The sequence below is a fragment of the Lagenorhynchus albirostris genome, chromosome 16 (assembly GCF_949774975.1).
Source record: "Lagenorhynchus albirostris chromosome 16, mLagAlb1.1, whole genome shotgun sequence".
Taxonomy (NCBI): domain Eukaryota; kingdom Metazoa; phylum Chordata; class Mammalia; order Artiodactyla; family Delphinidae; genus Lagenorhynchus; species Lagenorhynchus albirostris.
Genome location: NC_083110.1, coordinates 6,254,116 through 6,274,332, shown reverse-complemented (window position 1 = coordinate 6,274,332; position 20,217 = coordinate 6,254,116). Strand labels below are relative to the sequence as shown.

The window sequence follows — 20,217 nt, the reverse complement described above, 5'->3', positions numbered from 1 at the left end:
GTGCCTTTTTTTTCTCTTTCTGACTTAGGACTTCACTCTGTATGACAGTCTCTTTTTTTTCTCTTTCTGACTTAGGACTTCACTCTGTATGACAGTCTCTGACTTAGGACTTCACTCTGTATGACTTCACTCTGTATGACAGTCTCTAGGTCCATCCACGTCTCTACAAATGACCCAAAACAAATATTGTATATTAATGCATATATGTGGAATCTAGAAAAATGGTACAGATGAACTGGTTTGCAAGGCAGAAATAGAGACACAAATGTAGAGAACAAACGTATGGACACCAAGGGGAGAAAGTGCCACAGGGGGTCGTGGTGGTGGGGGATGAATTGGGAGATTGGGATTGACATGTATACACTAATATGTATAAAGTAGATAATAATAACCTGCTGGATAAATAATAAATAAATTAAATTAAATTAAAAAAAATGACTATATTACCCCCAAAAAACCAAAACAAGAGCAGCAACAAAAAAGAAATGAGTGTGCCTTGAAAGATGTGGTGTCAAATGTATTATTTTGTAATAATATTAAAAGATATCTAAGGTAGTAAATATTACCATGTCTGGTTAAATCTGATTAATTTCAAAGCTTTCTTGTTCTCTTCCTTTCTCCCATTTTAATTAGGTAACCTTTATGAAAAGCCATTCCGCAGTAGCAATTCTTAGACTTTTTTGGGTCGGTTGAAAGCACAATCTTTATTGTATTTGTACATATAATCTCTAAAAATTCTGTCTTTAATTGCCGGGTCTTCAGAGACCTGCAGAAACACTTTTATGACTTCCAGGATGACTATGCCTGTATATAAAGTAGTCTTCATCCATTGTTCACAGCACCTGGGTTCACCTACTTGTGCTTCCAAAGTCTGACACACTCATGGAACTAATTTTTGTATTGACTAAATTTACAAACTGTTATCCCAAAGTCTACCAAACAGAAGGTTGCCTTTAGCTGGTTGTGTTCTCTGGAGTAATCTAGAGGAAAATATTACCTTCTATGAATTAGAGGCAGCAGTGAGGGATAAAATCAGTGCAGTGCTAAAGTAGGGTCTTGGGTTTACTAGACCATGTAACAAACTTCGTCTGTTGAGGATATGAATACGTAAAGTCAAGGCTGTAAACAGTTTCATATGATGTCGCAGTGTTAAGGGTCGACCATTATTAGGCACCATTATGCTTTACGTAGTGATTGTGTTTTTGATGATTTTAATTCCTCCAAATATGCCACTAAATTCTAGTACTTCAGTATTTGTCTTTATTCCATACTAGATTCCCTCCTTTCCTGAATCATGGTATATATCCCTAGGCCAGTATTTTACCCCAAATAGGAAAGTTTTAAAGACCATTTTGGTGCCTGAAAATTATTCCATTATTGATAATATTGATACCTAACACGATTAGTAATACATTACTTTCTCTTCAATTGTCTCTCTCTAATATTTCTAGCATTTCTCCTTGGTCTTTTAAATGGTATAAAGAATAGATTTTTGTTAGATATTACCCAGCCTCCCTAGAGTTGCTGACCACTGAGTTAAATAATAACTGCTGCTCACCTGGCGGCATGCTGTGTGGAGTTGCCTTGGTGAGAAGTAGTATGATGGCAAGTCATCCCTTCAATCTGTAGAGTCTGTGACTTTTTATTTTGGGCTCACGTTTGAAACCACTTTGTTTTTTTCTGTTTTTATGTCTTAACGTATAAACCAACAACTAGAAGTTACTCAGGGCTTTTTGTAACTTAGTTTGAACTTTGAGAGGTCATAACTGCCTTCCTTGAGGTGCTTTCCCAATATTCTTGAAGTAAATTTTGTGTTTGCCGAAGAGCGTGATTTTAGTGGTCATCCTTCATTTGGCCACAGCATACCACTTTCCCTTAATGGACTGTCAGTATAAATGCCCTGCCTTTCACTGGCCAAGGACTGAGCATGTAATTCAAGTTACACTTACTAGATATGTTAAAAAGAATAAGAAAATGGAAATTAAATAATGTTAAAATCTTTTATTTTATTAATGGATCAAGTAAGAATAGTATAAATGTCAGATTTGGTGGGCTTGTCAGTGTTTTTAACCCTTTTATGTGACTGTCAAAGAACTCATGTTTGAAGTAAGAGAGTGTGTCAGGAGTCCTCAAGGCCCCCCCCCCCAGGTTTGGTAATTGGCCGAGAGAACTCACAGGACTCGGTGTATAGTTGCACTTAGGCTGTGCCTTTTTACAACAAAAAGGATACCAAGCGTAATCAGCAAAAGGAAAAGATGCTTGGGGTGAAGTCTTGGGGAAACCAGGTGCAAACTTCCAGAGTCTTTGCTCAGTAGTCACACGGGTCGTGCTTAATTCTTCTAGAAATGAATTGTGACAACACTTCGCAACTATTGCCAACAGGCAAGCTTGTTAGAGACACAGCACCCAGGGTTTTTACTGGGGGCTAGTCACATAGAAGCCCCACAACGGGCACATACCCAAATTCTCAACTCTGGGAATCAAAGCGGATGTTCAGCATAAACTGTATTATTTGTATATACAGTTTAGGCGCAGTGAGCCACTCTTATCAATTAATTGTGGGAACCCTCCCGAAATTCAAGTTCCCATAACTTCCCAGATGCCATCCAAGGGCCAACCTTGCAAGTAGGCCAAAAATAGCAGTCAGGCCTGCTGTGTTAATAACTCTTTTCTGTAGAGAAGTTTTAGCTTTCACTTTTCTTAGTTTTTACTTTTTGCATTGATAGTTTAATCTCAGATTCTGATTTCTTTGCTAGAACCTTCTTAAGCCAATTTTCTATATTATATTATTTTTACTTATTTATTTATTTTTATTTTTAAATATTTTGGCTGCACGACACGGCATATACAATCTTAGTTCCCTGACAAGGATCGAACCCGCACCCCCTGCATTGGAAGTGTGGAGTCTTAACCTCTGGACCACCAGGGAAGTCCCAATATTATATTATATTATTTTAAATGAGTCTGCTTTCATTGCATTATTTCATTCTGTGTGTATGTTATCTATTTTTTTCATAATCACCATTCTGTCATCTCTCAAGTCTTTAAATGGTAGCCATAATTCCCCAAATTGCTTTTACTTTGGCTGTTCCTACCATAATACCCCATACTATATTGGTTAGGAAACCAAGCAGAGAGTCTGTTAGTTGCTGAATATATCTGTTACAGGTTCCTAGAGAAGTAACCTCTAGGTCATTGGTTTTCAAACTGTGGGGTGCATCAGAGTTCTCTGGAAGACTTGTTAAAACACAGATTGCTGATTCCCTCCCCCAGAGTTTATAATTCAGGATGCCTGGAGTGGGGCCTGAGAATTTGAATTTCTAACAAGTTCCCAGGTGACGTTGATGCTGTTGTTCCTGGGGACACACTTTAAAAACCTCTTTTCTAGTTTATAATATAATCCACAAATTCATGTAAACAAGCATAATGTAATCTGTAGAATTTACATGTGTGAGCATACCTAACACAATATGCTGAAAGTGAGTGAACAGGTGATGGCACTATTGTCAACTCCTGTGTGTTGTGCACCTGCTACTTTTCCCTTAGGATGTTCATAGGACACAAGCTCATGTATATCAACATAAGAAATGGTATTAGAAAAGCCTACTTTATTATTTTTTTAAATTAATTAAATTTGTTTTTGTCTGTGTTGGGTCTTTGTTGCTGCACACGGGCTTTCTCTAGTTGTGGTGAGCGGGGGCTACTCTTCGTTGCAGTGCGCGGACTTCTCATTGCGGTGGCTTCTCGTTGCGGAGCACGGGCTCTAAGCATGCAGGCTTCTGTAGTTGTGGCACGTGGGCTCAGTAGTTGTGGCTCGCAGGCTCCAGAGCACAGGCTCAGTAGTTGTGGCGCACGGGCTTAGTTGCTCCGTGGCATGTGGGATCTTCCCAAACCAGGGCTCGAACCCATGTCCCCTGCACTGGCAGGCGGATTCTTAACCACTGCGCCACCAGGGAAGTCCATCTTTTTAAGGGAAATAAAAGACTTCTTATGTTTTGTGTGCTTAGTGAATCTTCCCCACACCACTTGGAATTTATCATGTCACTGGGATAATCACAGTCCAGTGGATTCTCTCTTTAATATTTTCTTGGGGAAAATGGATTAGCAAGGGAGATGCTAGAATTTAAGGTCTTTATTGGCTTTTCTTTCCAGCTGGGACTGCTTTATGGAAGGGAATGCCATTGAAATATGTTTCATGACTTCAGTGGAGTCAAAGAATCATAAGTTGGCAGAGTTTATAGCTGGTGGCAAGGTGGGCATGGTCATCATAAAAGATGGCAAGGCGGGTTTGATAATGAAATTCTGAGAATGTTCTGATCTACCTGGGATCCCTAGGTTGATAAGCAACCTAGTAACTCGCTTGGTATAGATTTTTTAAAAATCCAGGTTTAATAATGAAAATCTGATATAAGCTATCCTGTTATATATATCCTTGAGATTGAGTCTATTGAAAGAAGGCAAGAGCCTCAGAGCCCATTGAAAAAAGGCAAGATCGAGTACCCTGGAGGGCCTGTTGTATATATCCCCGTATGTAATGTGACCCCCTCCTACCTGCCTTCACTAATGATACCTTGTGTTCATTTACTTTAAATAGCTGTGCTGTGGGGAAGGGGAAATACTCAGTTCTTAAAATGTGGGAGGAACTATTGGATATTGGCTCTAGTGTAATGATAACTTCTGGTGACCCAGAAGACTACCAGTGTGATCTAGTAGTAAGACTAGGTGCATGTGGAGAGGCAGGAGATAGAGTTTTGACCTAAGTATATATCTCTACAGCTATTTCTCTACACCTAGAGAAAATTGTTTCTTAGGTGCTAAGTGAATAGATATCCTCAGCAGCTAACAGAATCTCCATTTAGCGTGATAGAGTATGGCAGAAGTAGCCAACCAAGTAAAGCCATTTGATGCCGCCGTTAAAAACTTGAAAGATGCTGGGATGATGATCAGGAGAAAGACCCAAAACAAAACAAAACAAATCCCTAAAATATTCACACATTAAATATAAGGTATTTTAAAAGTCTCACTTATGTTAATATCATTGTTTATCTTGTGTTGTAGACTAATAACCTGTAATAAAAGAATTCTTTTGATGAGATGTATTGGAAAGTTCTTTCCAGTTTTAGTGATACTTATAATACAAATTGAGACTCCATAGGAGGCAAGGACCATATATTATTATGATTTCATTCTTTAAATTTACTGTTTTCCTAGAGCAGTTTCAAGTATCTAACTTTGTATTATAATGAAATATATATACTATGGTTAACAAGAACTTAGATAAATTATTCAATAAGTATTCAGTTCAGTAAGAAAAGAATAGTTAGTAGATTAATAGACTAGGAGTTAATTTTTTCATATTGCAATCTTTAAGAATTGTGGATCAAATTAGTTTTGTAGTTTCTGAGATTTTAATTATAAAGGCTTTGGCAACTCCCCAGCCCCGATCCAAATCATGCTAGCTGGAATATACAGTATTAAATGTGTCCAATTAAGTGTTCTCAGTGTCACAGACCTTGAAGAATTACTTTAAAAAAAATTCTTTTTGACAATATGGCTGAACTTGGAGGGCATTATGCTCAGATAAACCAGACAAAGACAAATACTGCATATTATCACTTATAAATGGAATATTAAAAAGCAAGTAAGTGAATAAATACATAGATTAATTTGAATTTCTTGGGGGAAAGTTCTTTTATCTTTAAACATTGATTTGGTTTTGTTTGCTCATTTTCTTCAACTAGATAATGACTTTTTGAAGACAGGAAAACTATTTTGTTTTTTTGTATGTTCTGGGCACCTAGCCACTTTTGATTTTGTTTGATTGATTGATTCATTCGTTCATTCATTCACTTAGTATTTTATTGAGCAGTTATTATTCCTGCTTTTTTTTTTCTTTTGGGCTGTGCCTCCAGGCTTGCGGGAACTTAGCTCCCCGACCAGGGATCAAACCGGGGCCCTGACAGTGAAAGCGCCCAGTCCTAACTGTTGGACTGCCAGGGAATTTCCTATTCCTGATTTCTTCCTGGTTAATGCTCTGTTTTTTTCTTCTAATTTGGTAAGATACTTCTAAGTTTTGAAAAATATGAGTGGAAAAAGGAGAAAAGTCTGTTGAAAACAGAAACTTTTTTAAGTATAAATATATTTTAATAAGCTGATAAGAGTGTAGGGCCAGACCTATATAGTAAAGGCTTATAAGTTGATTTTTAAAAATTGAGAACCAGAGGTTGTTTTTTTACTGCTGTCTTCTGATGGTACTAATGCTGTAATAGTGACCTGATTACCTTAAATAGCTTTCTTAAAAACCTGGTTTTTCCATGGGAAGGGTAACCAAAATGTACAGAATAATGGTTTCCCATGTGGAAGAAGCAGGGTCAGTGGTGTTGGGAGTTTCACAGTTGGCAGTAATCTCAAGAATGCTTTATTATGATGTTTCTTTCACATCTTAAACATTCATTACAAATATTTCTGTATTAAATAATAAAGTTTGAATTGCCATAAGAAATCTGTTTTTTTACTTTGTAGGTCCATATTTCATTATTCCTTATTGATCTTCTAGGATTTTGTATGTTGTGACAATTTAGATTAAAATTTTAAACTAGAATTGGTTTAATATTTGTATGAATAGGATCTAAGTCCTAAATATCCCAGGACATTGTGGATGTTCAGTAAATGTTTGTAGAATTGCAATTACATTTTATGTCTTCTTAGATACGATTCTGATGGGTTTTAATTAAGGCTCTTTTGGTTACAGGTAATAGAAACCGCCTCAGATTATTGAAAGCAGAAAAGAGAATTTACTTTATGGATACTGAATACCCATGAGCAGAAAGTCCAGTCAGGTTTGAGGAGAGATTTAAGTTTTGGAAAGCTAACAGGAACTAAGGCTAGCGATTCTCTCAGTCACTCAAAGGACACAGTCTCGCATGTGTCCCCTTTTTTCTCTGCATGTCTGTTCTGTTCTTTTTATTGCTCTTCCTCTCTCTCGTTATAGACCGGTTTTCTCTCCTTCTCACTACGCATGCCAGAAAATGGCTAACAGGCTGTATCACCTTGCTCTACTAACAATTTGATTAGCATTTCAGCTTTGAAGTTTTAGGAGAAAGAACCGCTTTGGCACAGTTTGGATCACATAGATGGCTGGCGATCTGTATAGTCCACTTCTTGTCAGCAAAGTGTATTGCCGGAACATAGCTCTTTGTTAAGAGAAATAATCTAGTAGTGGGTGCTTGTCACAACTTATTCTTTATGAAACTATGTGGACTTTCTTTCACTGTAAAAATTTGGTCATCTGAGAAGTTATAAAGCGCATTTTAGATTTATCAGCATATGACATTTTATGTATAACAAGGTCACAACTTTATTATATGTTTATATTATATATTTATGATATATATAAATACATATTGTATGTTTATTATATTACTGTTATCAACCCCACTTTACAAATGTGAAGCTAGGCTCAGAGAAGTTAAAGACCATGTCCCAAAGGTCACCTAGCTAGTACATTACAGACGTGGCGTTTGAACCCAGATACTCTGATTCCAGAGCTCATGCTTTTGAATTCTCAATATATAAGATGCCTCCCAATATAAGGTGTTTTTGAAATATAAATAATTTTTACCTTAAGAGAAATCTCATTTAGCAGGGCTTAACTAATGCCTGACTTTTTTGGTTCAATAAGTGATTCCTGAATTCCTCCTATATGTAGGTGCAATTCTAAGACCAGGACATCCAAAGATAAATAAGATGCTATTTCTGCCTTAAGTTGCTCAATCCAGGAGAGAAGACAGATACAAATCACTGAAATGCAGTGTGAAACTTTCACCTTTACAGAATGATTGTATCCATTTGGGACAGGCAAAGCCAGTATATAGCATGGCAATGAGTATTGTAGCATTGGTTACCAAAGGGGTTAATACATGAGGGCTCTGAAATTATAGTGAATTCTGTGACTTAGAATATTTACTACCTACGTACTCCATGGGTCAATTTCTTTTGGTCACTAGACAAAGAATGGATAGAGTTTCAAACGATTGGAGGTTACTGTTTCCTTTTGATGGCTTCTTTCAAGGTCATTTTCTTTTTTTTTCTTTTTGGCGGCACGGCTTGTGAAAGCATGGAGCCCCAACCACTGGACTGCCAGGGAATTCCCAAGGTCATATTCTTGAGCATATAAAACTGAACAAAAGCTTGGTTGGTGGCCCACACAGCCATCAAGTGGGAAAATAGCCATAGCTACATTAGTGGTATAAGGGGTCCAGATCTCTGTGTGAGGCCTAGTCCTCTGGCCACAGGAGGAAATATACATAGGTGGAGTCCTGTGAGCTACAGAGTGATTGGTGGTGCAGAGCTGTGTCTTGCTCATGGGCGATAGAGCAGGAGCAGAGTCTGAGCAGATTGTGGAACAGGACTTTGATGTTTTCTTGGGTGTTGGTCTGTCGTTTCCCAGCTGCTTGAAAGAAATGGAGAAAATCAGTATGAGATTGAACCGAATATAAAATTGCCAATATTTGACCTTTTTTTGATTTATGAAAAATAGCAATTTCATGTGGTTTAATCTAATGTTTGCCGAGTGTTTACTCAGGACCTGTCAGTCTCCTAAAGATTCTAAATATGCTACCTAATTTAATTTAAAACTTGCAAGCATCCTGCAAGATTGGTCTACAGAGAAGAAGCCAAAAACCAAACTGGTGGGGTGGCATACCCAAAGACAGATAGTTATTAAGTACATGAATTGCAGTCTCTCTGGTTCTGAAGCCAGAGATTGTGCAGATTTGTACATTGAGCAGTTCAAGTAGACAGCAACCATTCTGAAATCATGTAAAAAATAGGAGATGGCTTGTATCCGGAGAGCCAGTGAACCAAGATGCAAACCGCAAGTCCACATGGCCAGATATAAATCATAACAATGCCAGTTTATGGTTTTTCTTTGTGCTTCTGATTTTTGAACTGGCTGCACCACTAATTTCCAGATTATTAAAGTTTAAATATTATAAATAAGCAAGGTATGTTCTGAGAACGATGTTACGCTAATGCAGATTCATTTGAATAAGTTTTTTAAAAAAATTTTATTTATTTATTTAATTTTGGCTGTGTTGGGTCTTTGTTGCCGCACGTGGGTTTTCTCTAGTTGTGGCGAGCGGGGGGTACTCTTCATTGCAGTGCGCGGGCTTCTCATTGCAGTGGCTTCTCTTGTTGCGGAGCATGGGCTCTAGGCGTGCGGGCTTCAGTAGTTATGGTGCACAGGCTTCAGTAGTTGTGGCACACGGGCTTAGTTGGTCCGTGGCATGCGGGATCTTCCCAGACCAGGGCTCGAACCCGGGTCCACTGCATTGGCAGGCAGGTTCTTAACCACTGCGCCACCAGGGAAGTCCCTTGAATAAGGTTTTCTGATCTCACTAGCAAGATTACAAATAAGTTTAACCTCTTCTGAGGGCAAAATAAATTGGCTACCTTTGTGTTAAAAGTGCCTTTGCTTTTTTGGCACATAGAATAATGTTTTAAATACAGGAGGCACTTAATAAATGTCTTTCCCAATATAATTCTCTCTTACCTTTTTGCTGATGATGAACATTCTAGTTAAAATGTCTTTTGTGAGTTATTTAAGTTTCCAGGAATATGCAGACACTCCTCTGTGAATATGTAGGTATCTCTCTGGTTAATAGATGTGGGTCTAAAATTTACTTATAAATAATTTGTAGTTCCATCCCCCAAAGTGACTTAAATTTTAGGAAGAAAACTAAGAAATATATGTACCATCCAGAGAAGATTTTTGTGTTTGGGGGAAAGGGTTGATTTCTTTTTTTTTTTTAATATGCAAGAACTTTTATAATCCAGTTTAAAAAAAAAATTAGTAACTCAGACAGGTAAAGAACATAAATGAGCAATTCATAGGAAAAATATGCACATGCCCAATAAATATACACTATTTAAAAATTATTTTCATGTAATTTCAAATTTACAGTACAAAGAATTCATATAATCTATGTATGTATACAGATATATGTATCCGTTCGTATTATCTTCAGACTTTTTGAGAGCAAGCTGAAGACATGATGTCCTGTCATCCCTAAATACTCCGGGATGTAATCCCCAACAAAAAAGGACACTATTCTACCTATTCTGCATTCACCCGTCTAAATCAGGAAATCGGCATTGGTATGATACTACCATCCTATTCTCAGGCCCTTTTTAAATTTCACCAACTCTCCTAATGTCTCTTTTTCATTTCTGACCTATGCTCAATCCAGGAATACACGTTGCATTTGATTATCACGTCTCTTCAGACTGCTTCAGTTTGAAACTCCCAGTTTTCCCTGTATTTCATGTCCTTTAGAGTTTTAAGAAATACACACCTTAAATTCCGTAGATCTAATTTTTCTCATTGTCAAAGTTATTCTTGCCAGGTATACCACAAAAACGATGTGCTTTTGTCCTCAGTGCATCACGTCATTCCACCACTGATAATTGAATAGTATTCCAGGAATATGCCAGTATCCTGTTCTTCATCAAACCTTCACTCATCAGTTTAGGATCTGTTGAGAACTCTGTGAAATCAGTCACCTTCATGATGGTTGCCGAAAGATGATTCTCTGTTTCCATCATTCCTACTATATTTATTAACATTTTACTGTAAGGAAGAGCTTTCTTCCTTCTGCATTTATTTATTTATTCATCATTCATTCATGTGTTTGTCAATATGGACTCAGGGATGCGAGTTTTACTGAATGGGTTATAATTTATTATATAAATTATATAATTTATTATATAAATTACAGTAGAATACACACATCTTGAGTTATTCAGTTTTGACATACACATACATCCCTAACAGGATAACAGGACAACCAATCTTTTTTTTGGTGCTCAAACTTTCCCCCCGTTTGGCCAGTAGTAGCCCTTCAGGGTGACTCCTGTGTCCCTTTGAAGTGTCTGCATTATTTTTTGAGCATTTCTTTACTTTCTGGCACAAGATATTTTACATCTTCTTGTACTTTCCCTGCCCAACTTTGAAATTAACCATTTCTCCAAGGATTCCTGGTTCCTTTCAATGTAGGATGGGTTTTAGAAATCAGGATATACGCCATTGATATGCTTTTTGTTTTTTTTTGTTTTTCAACTTCTGACATTTTCATTTAACACATTGATTCTGTTTCCATGTCAGAGGAATGAAATGCCGCCAGGGAAGTGGTAGAGTGGCTCTTGTTTCCCACTTGGGGAGCCTGAAAATCAAAAAAGTGGGAGTAGTCAGAGTTGAGCTGTCAGTTGTTCTTAGTGGACAGAGTTAGGAAAATATATGGATGTATATATGCACACACACAAACACACAAATATATATGCATATACACATATACATCTATAACTATGTGTTCATTTTTCTGTGTGTGTATATATAATACATATGTATATATATAATATCTACGTTGTATATATGTAATACAACCATGAATTCATATTTCTAATTCCATTCCAATACCTTAGACTTCTTTTTAGCCTTGCCTCTTCCTTTTAAATTTCTTTGTCAGTGAGAAAAATGGCCCCAACTATCCTCAGTATATTTACTTACTTGATCATTCAGTTTACTTACTTGGCCACTGTAACAGATCTTCCAACCCTGCTGCTCATTTCCTCTGTCCCTGCTTAGCTCCCAGAATGTTCTCAGCCACAGAGCCTGCCTGTGCTTCCATGTGGCTCCCCCAGCCTCCTCCTTGCCACCTTGCATACTCAGCATCTGTCCCTTACCTCCTGTTCCCAGTACTGACCCCTCACTACCCCATGTCCTTAAAGCGACATGAAAAGGTGGAGAGGGAATGCTCCAGAGAAGATTTTAAAGTTAGATTGCACAGTTTTCTTTATTTCCTCAATGTACTCGTTTTTTGGTATGTCCTAAAAAATTTTGTATTTTAGTTTTAAGCTTAGTTTTAAAATGACGTACCCTTATAGATGCGTTTTTCGTTCATTCATCTATTGGAATTATCCACATTATTGTTTTAATGCCTCCTTGGGATTGTCATAAACAGAAAGATTGTTTTCATAGATGTATTGTCACACTGTGTGTTTAAATACATTTATTTAGTGAGGATTTTAGTATCAGATTTAATATCTTGCGTTCTGATTCTCTTGGCTGCATTGGTACTGCCTTAGTAACCAATTTGAATGCTTACTGTTTTTAAAAACCTACCTCAATAAAATGTCAGTGTCAACATTAGCCGTTTGGAGCACTGATTCAACTGTTATCTTTCTGACACTTGTATATTTGGGTACTTACATATTTCCATGGCATTTTGGCTTCTTGAAGGATTATTATCCACCAATATCTAATTTAAAAATTGCTTATGCTTTTAGTGTTTCCATGGAATTCAATGGTTTTTAGGTGCCAGTTAGGACATTTGGTAGATTGACTAGAAAAATAAATGTTTAAGCAATGCTAGGATAAGTATGAGGTAATTGTTGCCTTGACAACTGGAAAACTGTTACGTTTGCTAAACAAAGGGATGGTAATATAGTAGTTTAATTTCTTTTTTGGCATGGAGGTGCTATATAAAAACATTTTATTTTAGCCTCTGAGATGGTCTGTATTTTTGACCAAAATCAGAAAAGCAGAACAAAAAGAGAAGGTAAGAGTTTTGTTTTTTTTTTTTCCCCCCTGGTGATATACATGTACATACACCTAACAGGGTTGGTGTTGGTCAAAGGAATCTTGGTAAACCTGCTGGCATGATTCTTTGTATATCTCTGCATTGGATCAAAGTACAGTAGCCTCAGAATAGGTGTGTATAGTCTTGATTTTGTCTTGCTGCCACACTAAAAGACTGTGATAGACTTTATGGAGCATCCCCACAAACACTTTACCTCTCTTGCTACTAGAATTCAACTTGATTACTTTATTTCTGAATTGAATAGGGGGATAATATTTTAAACACCCCTCCCCCCATATACACAATTATACTGGCATCTGTTCTGTTTATGTGGGATCTCTTTGGTGTAGGACTCAAATTTTTTTTTTTTTTTTTTTTTTTTTGCGGTACGCGGGCCTTTCACTGTTGTGGCCTCTCCCGTTGCGGAGCACAGGCTCCGGACGCGCAGGCTCAGCGGCCATGGCTCACGGGCCCAGCCGCTATGCGGCATGTGGGATCTTCCTGGACGGGGGCACGAACCCGTGTCCCCTGCATCGGCAGGCGGACTTTCAACCACTGCACCACCAGGGAAGCCCTCAAATTTTTTTTGAAGTCACAATTATACCCCAGATTTTTGAGTAATAATAACAGCCTTTATTTGGTATTGTATGCTGGAGTCTGTTCTAATAAGCACTTTACATGTAGCAGGCATTTCAGTCTTCATCCCTGTGAGATAGTCACTATTTATTATATCTAGAGGCAAGGTCATCTGGCTACTAAGTGGTAGATTTGAACCTAAGCATCTGATTCAAGAGCCTGTGCTCTTAATTACTGTATTATACTGACTCATTAGTATAGTCATTCCAAGTGCACTGGAGAATATAGACAAGTATTAATACGAACGTTCAAAATAACCCATAATCCCAGTCACTACAGATTATAATACTTTGAGTATTATAATTGAGTTGTTAACTGTGGGAGTCACATTATGAGTATATAGGGGAGTTACTGTACAGTTCTGTCTTCTTTTTTATAAGTTTGAAATGGTCCTTAGTATACATTTTAGAAAGCAAAGGCTACATGCCAATTGTAAAAAACAAAAAAGGAACTTTTTTTTTAAGAAAAGAAACAGGAAGACATACTTTGGATAAAATGTTTTTATATACATACCCCTCCTTTCCACTCCCTTTCTCATAAGTTAATCCCGCTTTAACAGTTGTTTTTATCTTTAATATGTATGTTTTTTCTATATGTATAGTATAACGTATTTTTATTTCTGCATTTCTAGAAGTAGAAAAAGTATAATACTTTAAAGACATATACATAGTGCCAATCATCCTGTATTATGTTCTCATTAGATTTAATGCTAAAAAATATTGTATTCTGAGGAGTATTGACATTAGTTGAAAAAGTGAGAACAGTGGTTTAACTTTCTCTTTACACTGACTTATGGTGAGCAATCATTTAAAATGAGGTTTTGCCTTTCCCATTTTAAAAAGGAAAAAAGGAGGAGGTGCCAAATCTGAATTTACATTGGTTTAATGACTTGTTTGCCCAACTCAGTGTTTCATAATAGTAATTGTGAATAGTTAAATACTTCTGGCATCATAACTGAATACTTTCTAATACTGGCCCCATTTTCTTGTAGTGGAAACTGAAGTTTAGGGAGGTTCAGTAGCCTATAAAGACTCATGTAGTTAGCATAGGAATAGAGCTGGGATTAGGACATTGTCTTTTGCTTTCAAAAACTGTGCTATATTAGTCTCACATTACACTAATGATAGAGTGATAATTTATGGTCTGTTAAAATTACATATACAAATATGACCATGTAGGTTGTGAGTTTCATTTGTTTTTTCTGTAGAAATTCATACTTTGGTTAGCGTAGTTTCACTTCTAGACAATTACGTGTCTCAGAGTATCCTATTCTGAGCATCTTTGTAATAACCTTAGTCCTTTAACATAGGCATGTTAAACAAATGTATACAGAATTCAGATTATTTTATTCATCTAATGATGAGAAATTAGGGACAGAAAAGTAACTTACCTAAGATGATACAAAAAAAAAAATACAGGCAGAAATTAAGATCAGAACATAGACCTTTGCTTTTCCTATGCTCTTTTAGAGAAATTAACCCTGCTCTAACAATGTATTTAGCAGGTTTTTGTTAGACTTTGGCTTCCCTTTGCAAGTATTTTTGTAACAGACATTTTCTTTATATATCTTGCTGATTCCTCTTCATGTGTTCTAGCTTGAAGGAAGGAAAATATTACCCTTCAAAAATAATAATTTGCCCTCATGATATTTGAGCTAATTATTACTCTTTTCTGTCAACATGGATTTTCATGTTAGTAAGGATGTAGGATGGGCTTAGTTTTGGGGGAAAAGTTCCCTTTCTCAAATTAAAGATGAATAAGTCTGTTCATTAAGCATGTTTATAGTTTGCTGGGGTTGGAATGTTGCCAGTGTTTGATATTGAATATTAATGAAAAGAATACATAAATGGGTTTCTGTATACTAGTAGTCTAAATATATTACTATCCTATTCCCCCCGCCCCTTTTTGGTTCAAAATTCTCTATAATAGAAGTACCTAAAAAGCTTATCACTTCTTAAATATTTATTTGTTCCTGAGTAGGCACAAACATGCACTTTTAGATGATCTCTTTTTCTCTTCTACATTTCAGAATTTCTTGTTCTACATTTCAGAATTTTACTGGCTAATAAGGCAGGAAGTGTTAATGGGAGAGGTTGCAAGTTGTGGAGAGTAATGAACCTTATGGTCATGAAGAGTGCCCCTCCATTTGGGCTTGTCTAGCAGTAACACACAATACCAATTGAACCACAGAGTGGATTGATATCTTTTGGAAATTTTCCTAAAATTTCTGGGTGAAGTGCTGTGAGTTCCTTTCATATTCTTGCTAAAATAAAGCCACTAGCTTGTCTGGAACTTATTCAAAATTTTGACTGGGAAGATGATATTTTAAGAGGGCTAATTTGTAAAGTAGAAATGCATTTATTAACTTTAGGTGCAAGAGCAGTACAAAGTTATCAAATCATAGTTATATCAACAGATTTTAAAAGTAATAATGCAGAAATGATTATCCTTCTATGAGGTTACACTTCTGTTATGGCATAAATAAATTGAAATATAGGCATTTTCCTAAGTAGATTTAAGAAATCATATACTTGATATGTTTTGAGGGTTTTTTTTTTTAATACTGTTCATGAAATACATAGAATGTGAGGCAAATGTCCATTAAGGAGGGTGACCTGATATTTCTAGTTGTAGCACCCTTGTTTTGGTTTATGATACCTCTCCACCTTTCAAAAAGTGATTAAAATTGTTTGACATATTTATGGTCACTTTTGTTATAGCATTAGAATTTTTTTTTGAGATAAATCTCTTCTAGGTGTATTAGCCACAACTATTAGGGATGAATTTATTTTAAGATCCAAATGAAATTGATATATTCATTATTTATTGCTGTATAACAGCATTTTTCCACCTTATGGTCTGTGGAATTTCTGCAGGATGTTAATAGATGTTAATTTAAGAAACGTTCTTTGGGGGCTTCCCTGGTGGCACAGGGGTTAGGAGTCTGCCTGCTGATGCAGGGGACACGGGTTTGATCCCTGGTCCGGGAGGATTCCACATGCCACGGAGCAACTAAACCTGTGCGCCACAACTACTGAGCCTGTGCTCTAGAGCCTGCGAGCCACAACTGCTGAAGCCCACGCGCCTAGAGCCCGTGCTCCGCGACAGGAGAAGCCATCTCAATGAGAGGCCCGCGTACCATAGTGAAGAGTAGACCCCGCTCACGGCAACTAGAGAAAGCCTCTGTGCAGTGACGAAGACCCAATGCAGCCATAAATAAATAAATAAAATAAAATCTATTTAAAAGTTTTAAAAAATAAAAAAGGTTCTTTGGACAAATAGATTGGGAAATGATGAGGCAGAGTAGGAATTCATTCAATGAACTGATTTTCCCAAACTCCCAACTCTTTTTCTTTCTGGTGGAGCATCTTGGAATATTAGTATTTCTTGTAAAACACGTTGGGAAAAGTTACTTACATAATCTTTCTTTGGCTATAGAATTGATTAATATAAGTAGAACTCCTTAGAAATATAGATCCTGTGCAGAAAACTACCTGATTATAAAAAGAGCAGCTAGATTAGGACTATTAAAAATTAAATCACAAGTGAGGAAACTTAAAATAATATTTATTGTAGACAGGAAGTGAACAGTGAACTCATGCCAAAGCAGTTGAGACATTTTGGCTGAGTTTTTACTTCAGATTTTTCAGACTGGATTTCTTCATGTAGTTTTCACCAGTAGTTTGAATGCATGTGGGTTTCCCCCACCCCTTTTATGCTGTTCTACCTTAGCATTGTCTAGATAGGGATATAACAAAGCTAATCTGAATTTGGGTGGCTGCCAAGATATAGCCTAAATATTAAAAGAAATTTTCTTAGACTGAGTTTTAAGGATCTGCCTTTTCTTTCAGTGGTCATTTAATAAAAAATTTTGAATGAATGGGTAGATGGAGGGGTGGATGGAATGATATACTTGGATCATATGTATTTTATATAGAGAAAAAAGATGCCTTTATCTTTTATAGATGTACATTTTAGTACATTTAAATAGGCGTTATGATATGTATTTTACTTATTTTTAAGTTAGAGTATTGTATAGATTGTTTTTGTTAACAATACATTCATCTATTACAACTTTTATAGCTGTAACAGGATTAGATCTGCCATTCTGAGGTCTGATTTTGGGAAAGAACTAGAAAGTTTAAATCTAATTATATTTGTTTGCATTTTTAGGCCCTTGATGAACCTCCCTATTTGACAGTGGGCACTGATGTGAGTGCTAAATACAGAGGAGCCTTTTGTGAAGCCAAGATCAAGACAGCGAAAAGACTTGTCAAAGTCAAGGTACAGTATATGTAGATTTTCTAAAGTATATGTTTAGTATTTGACGCTTAAACTTTTACTGGTAAGTATATTTAAGAAATTTTTTCTTCTGCAAGATGAGTTTTTAGTTTCTAGGAGTAATGATTGTAAAAATACCTGAAAACAAAGCATTACTTGTGATTTTATTCCAATTGGAATGAAGTTAGATGATCACAGTTGGTATTTTGAATGCCATTTCACTACAGACTTGGTATTGTTTGTATTGTTAGCCTTTCAGAGCTGGAAAGGACCTTAGAAGTCATGTAGTTTAATTCCTTAATTTTATTGTAAGAAAAATGAGGCTCAGTAAAGGGTTAGTGATTTCTCCAAGGCCATTATGGCAAATTAGTGGCAGAATGGGAATTACCATAGTACATCAGTTTTAAGACTCGCCCCCCATTTTAACCATGAAATTGAGATGTGATTTATAATTGATGATGGTAGATCTAGTTGTTGCTTCCTTATCCTCTACTTTTCTTGAAAAATCTTCCTAATAACTGTTAATTATTTATTGAGTGGCAAACTGCAGGAGGGAAGGAGGATGGGGATATGAGAATAACCCGATCTCTATTTTCAAGGGGTTTATAATCCACATTAGCAGATACCCCGTAAAATACTGGTTTGAACATCATTGGTTAAACAGGCCGTAGAGATTTTGTACCTCAGGGGAGCGTGTCAGAGTCTTTTCTGGAGCTTCTTCCATGCTTGTATGCTTAGGTTCCTTCCTTATGCATGGATATGTTGAAAAAAGCTTCCTGGGTGATTCTAATTTACACTGCCAGTTAAGAACCATTGTGATAAGGCCTTTAAATTAACCATAAGCCTGTAGGATGCTGTTCTTAGCCCCCTACCCTGTCTTTTTTTTTTTTTTTTTTTTCGGTACGCGGGCCCCTCACTGCTGTGGCCTCCCCCGTCGAGGAGCACAGGCTCCGGACGCGCAGGCTCAGCGGCCATGGCTCACAGGCCCAGCCGCTACGCGACACGTGGGATCTTCCCAGATCGGGGCACGAACCCATGCCTCCTGCATCGGCAGGCGGACTCTCAACCACTGCGCCACCAGGGAAGCCCTCCCACCCTGTCCTTAGTTTTCCCATGCTTCGTGCGCGTGAGCTCTCATAGTGGCCTTTCCTGTTCCTGACTTCATATAGCGGTGTTCCCTGAGCACTCATGTTTTGCCATTACTATCTTAGAGATGAAGAGAAAGCTTTTTATCAGTTTTCTCACTCTTTCAGACAGAGCTACTGCTAGCACATGTAACACCTTAACATGAATTAGACAAAAATCTCTCCCTGCTGGTAGAGACCCTCCTTAGCAGAGCTTGGCCTACAGATAACACTTTTGTGCTGGTTAGAAACGGTGTTCCTTTGGGCAGGAGCAGTCTTACTCCAGGACCCATGCTTCACTGGATTTTAGCTGTGATTTATAATCTCAGCTGGGTGTCTCTGTAATGAATGAACCAGCAAAATGACACATAGCAGTCCTGCCATTTCTTGCTGTCATTGAAAGGAAGAAAACAGTCTATACTGCTTCTGCTGATGGCACAGAGTGCCAGCCAGTACCTTGTGCCTTGTGTCTTATAAGTAGTGGCTATCTAAAATTTGTTGTTAGTTTTTTGGGCTGCTCTAAAAATCTTTTTATAATTCAAAGCTAATGATTTTCTCAACAGATAAGGTAGTATATTTCTATATCAGTTTAATTAGTTTATGATTCAGAGTTAATACATTTTTCTGGGGAAGAAGAACAACACTCCTTCCCCATCAGTTTTCATTTATTGAGCATTTACTACATGCCAAGCACGGTATCAGGTATTGAAACTCTAATATTAAGACTTGGTCTCCATTCTTAAGTGGCTTACAGCCTAGTGAATGACACAGATATCTACACACATAATTTAAATAAAGCTTAGTAGTGTGTTGTGTGAGACAGAAATACCTGGGATGCTGTGAGTACAGGACATCTCCTTTCATAGCTGGTTTGTGACCCTGTTACCTAAATTGATTACCACACATATCAGATAAGACCACATTAATGGTTCAATCCCTGTAAGAACTCTTGCTTTGTATAAGAAAAACAACCTTTTCCATACTGAGTACTGGAAGCTGTTTTGTTTTTTACCAACTAATTAAATATTTAAACTCAATCCCTTTATTTTAACTTACCTCACATCTGGTTTCCCATTCTCTGATTTCTATACTGATACAGAGGGAGAGTACAGTAAAGTTCTGGATCTAGTTGGCCTGAGTTTGCATCTCAGGTCCACCATGGTACTAGTTCTGTGATCTTGGACCAGTTACTTACACTTTCTGTTCCTCAGTTTTCTTATCAACAAAATGGGAATAATCATACCTACCTAATATGGTTGTTGTGAAGATTAATATGTTTGATGCTTGAACCTGATACTTGGCTGTCAGTAAGTGTTTTTTGCTACTGCTTATTACTAAGCGAGGCCTTCGCAAAATGGTAGAGTACCTAATAGCCTAAGATTGCCACCTCTTTTTTCCTCATTTGTAGGAAAAGAAATTATACAATTAAACTCACAACTAATAGTATTGAATAAAATATGATATGTAAATCATCAAGTAAATTAGTCTGGGAAGTTGTCTGTTAAATAAGAAATTTTTCAGTTAATCTACTTAGGGAT

General features: G+C 37.0%; 1 protein-coding gene across 1 annotated transcript in view; it reads left to right on the top strand.

The window, feature by feature from the left end:
- ARID4B (AT-rich interaction domain 4B) overlaps positions 1-20,217 on the top strand; it is a 126,943-nt gene that overhangs the window by 30,508 nt on the left and 76,218 nt on the right. Inside the window, exon 3 of the mRNA XM_060126875.1 lies at positions 17,448-17,558. Within this exon, the coding sequence (XP_059982858.1) occupies positions 17,448-17,558 (111 nt within the window). The remainder of the gene's footprint in view (positions 1-17,447; positions 17,559-20,217) is intronic.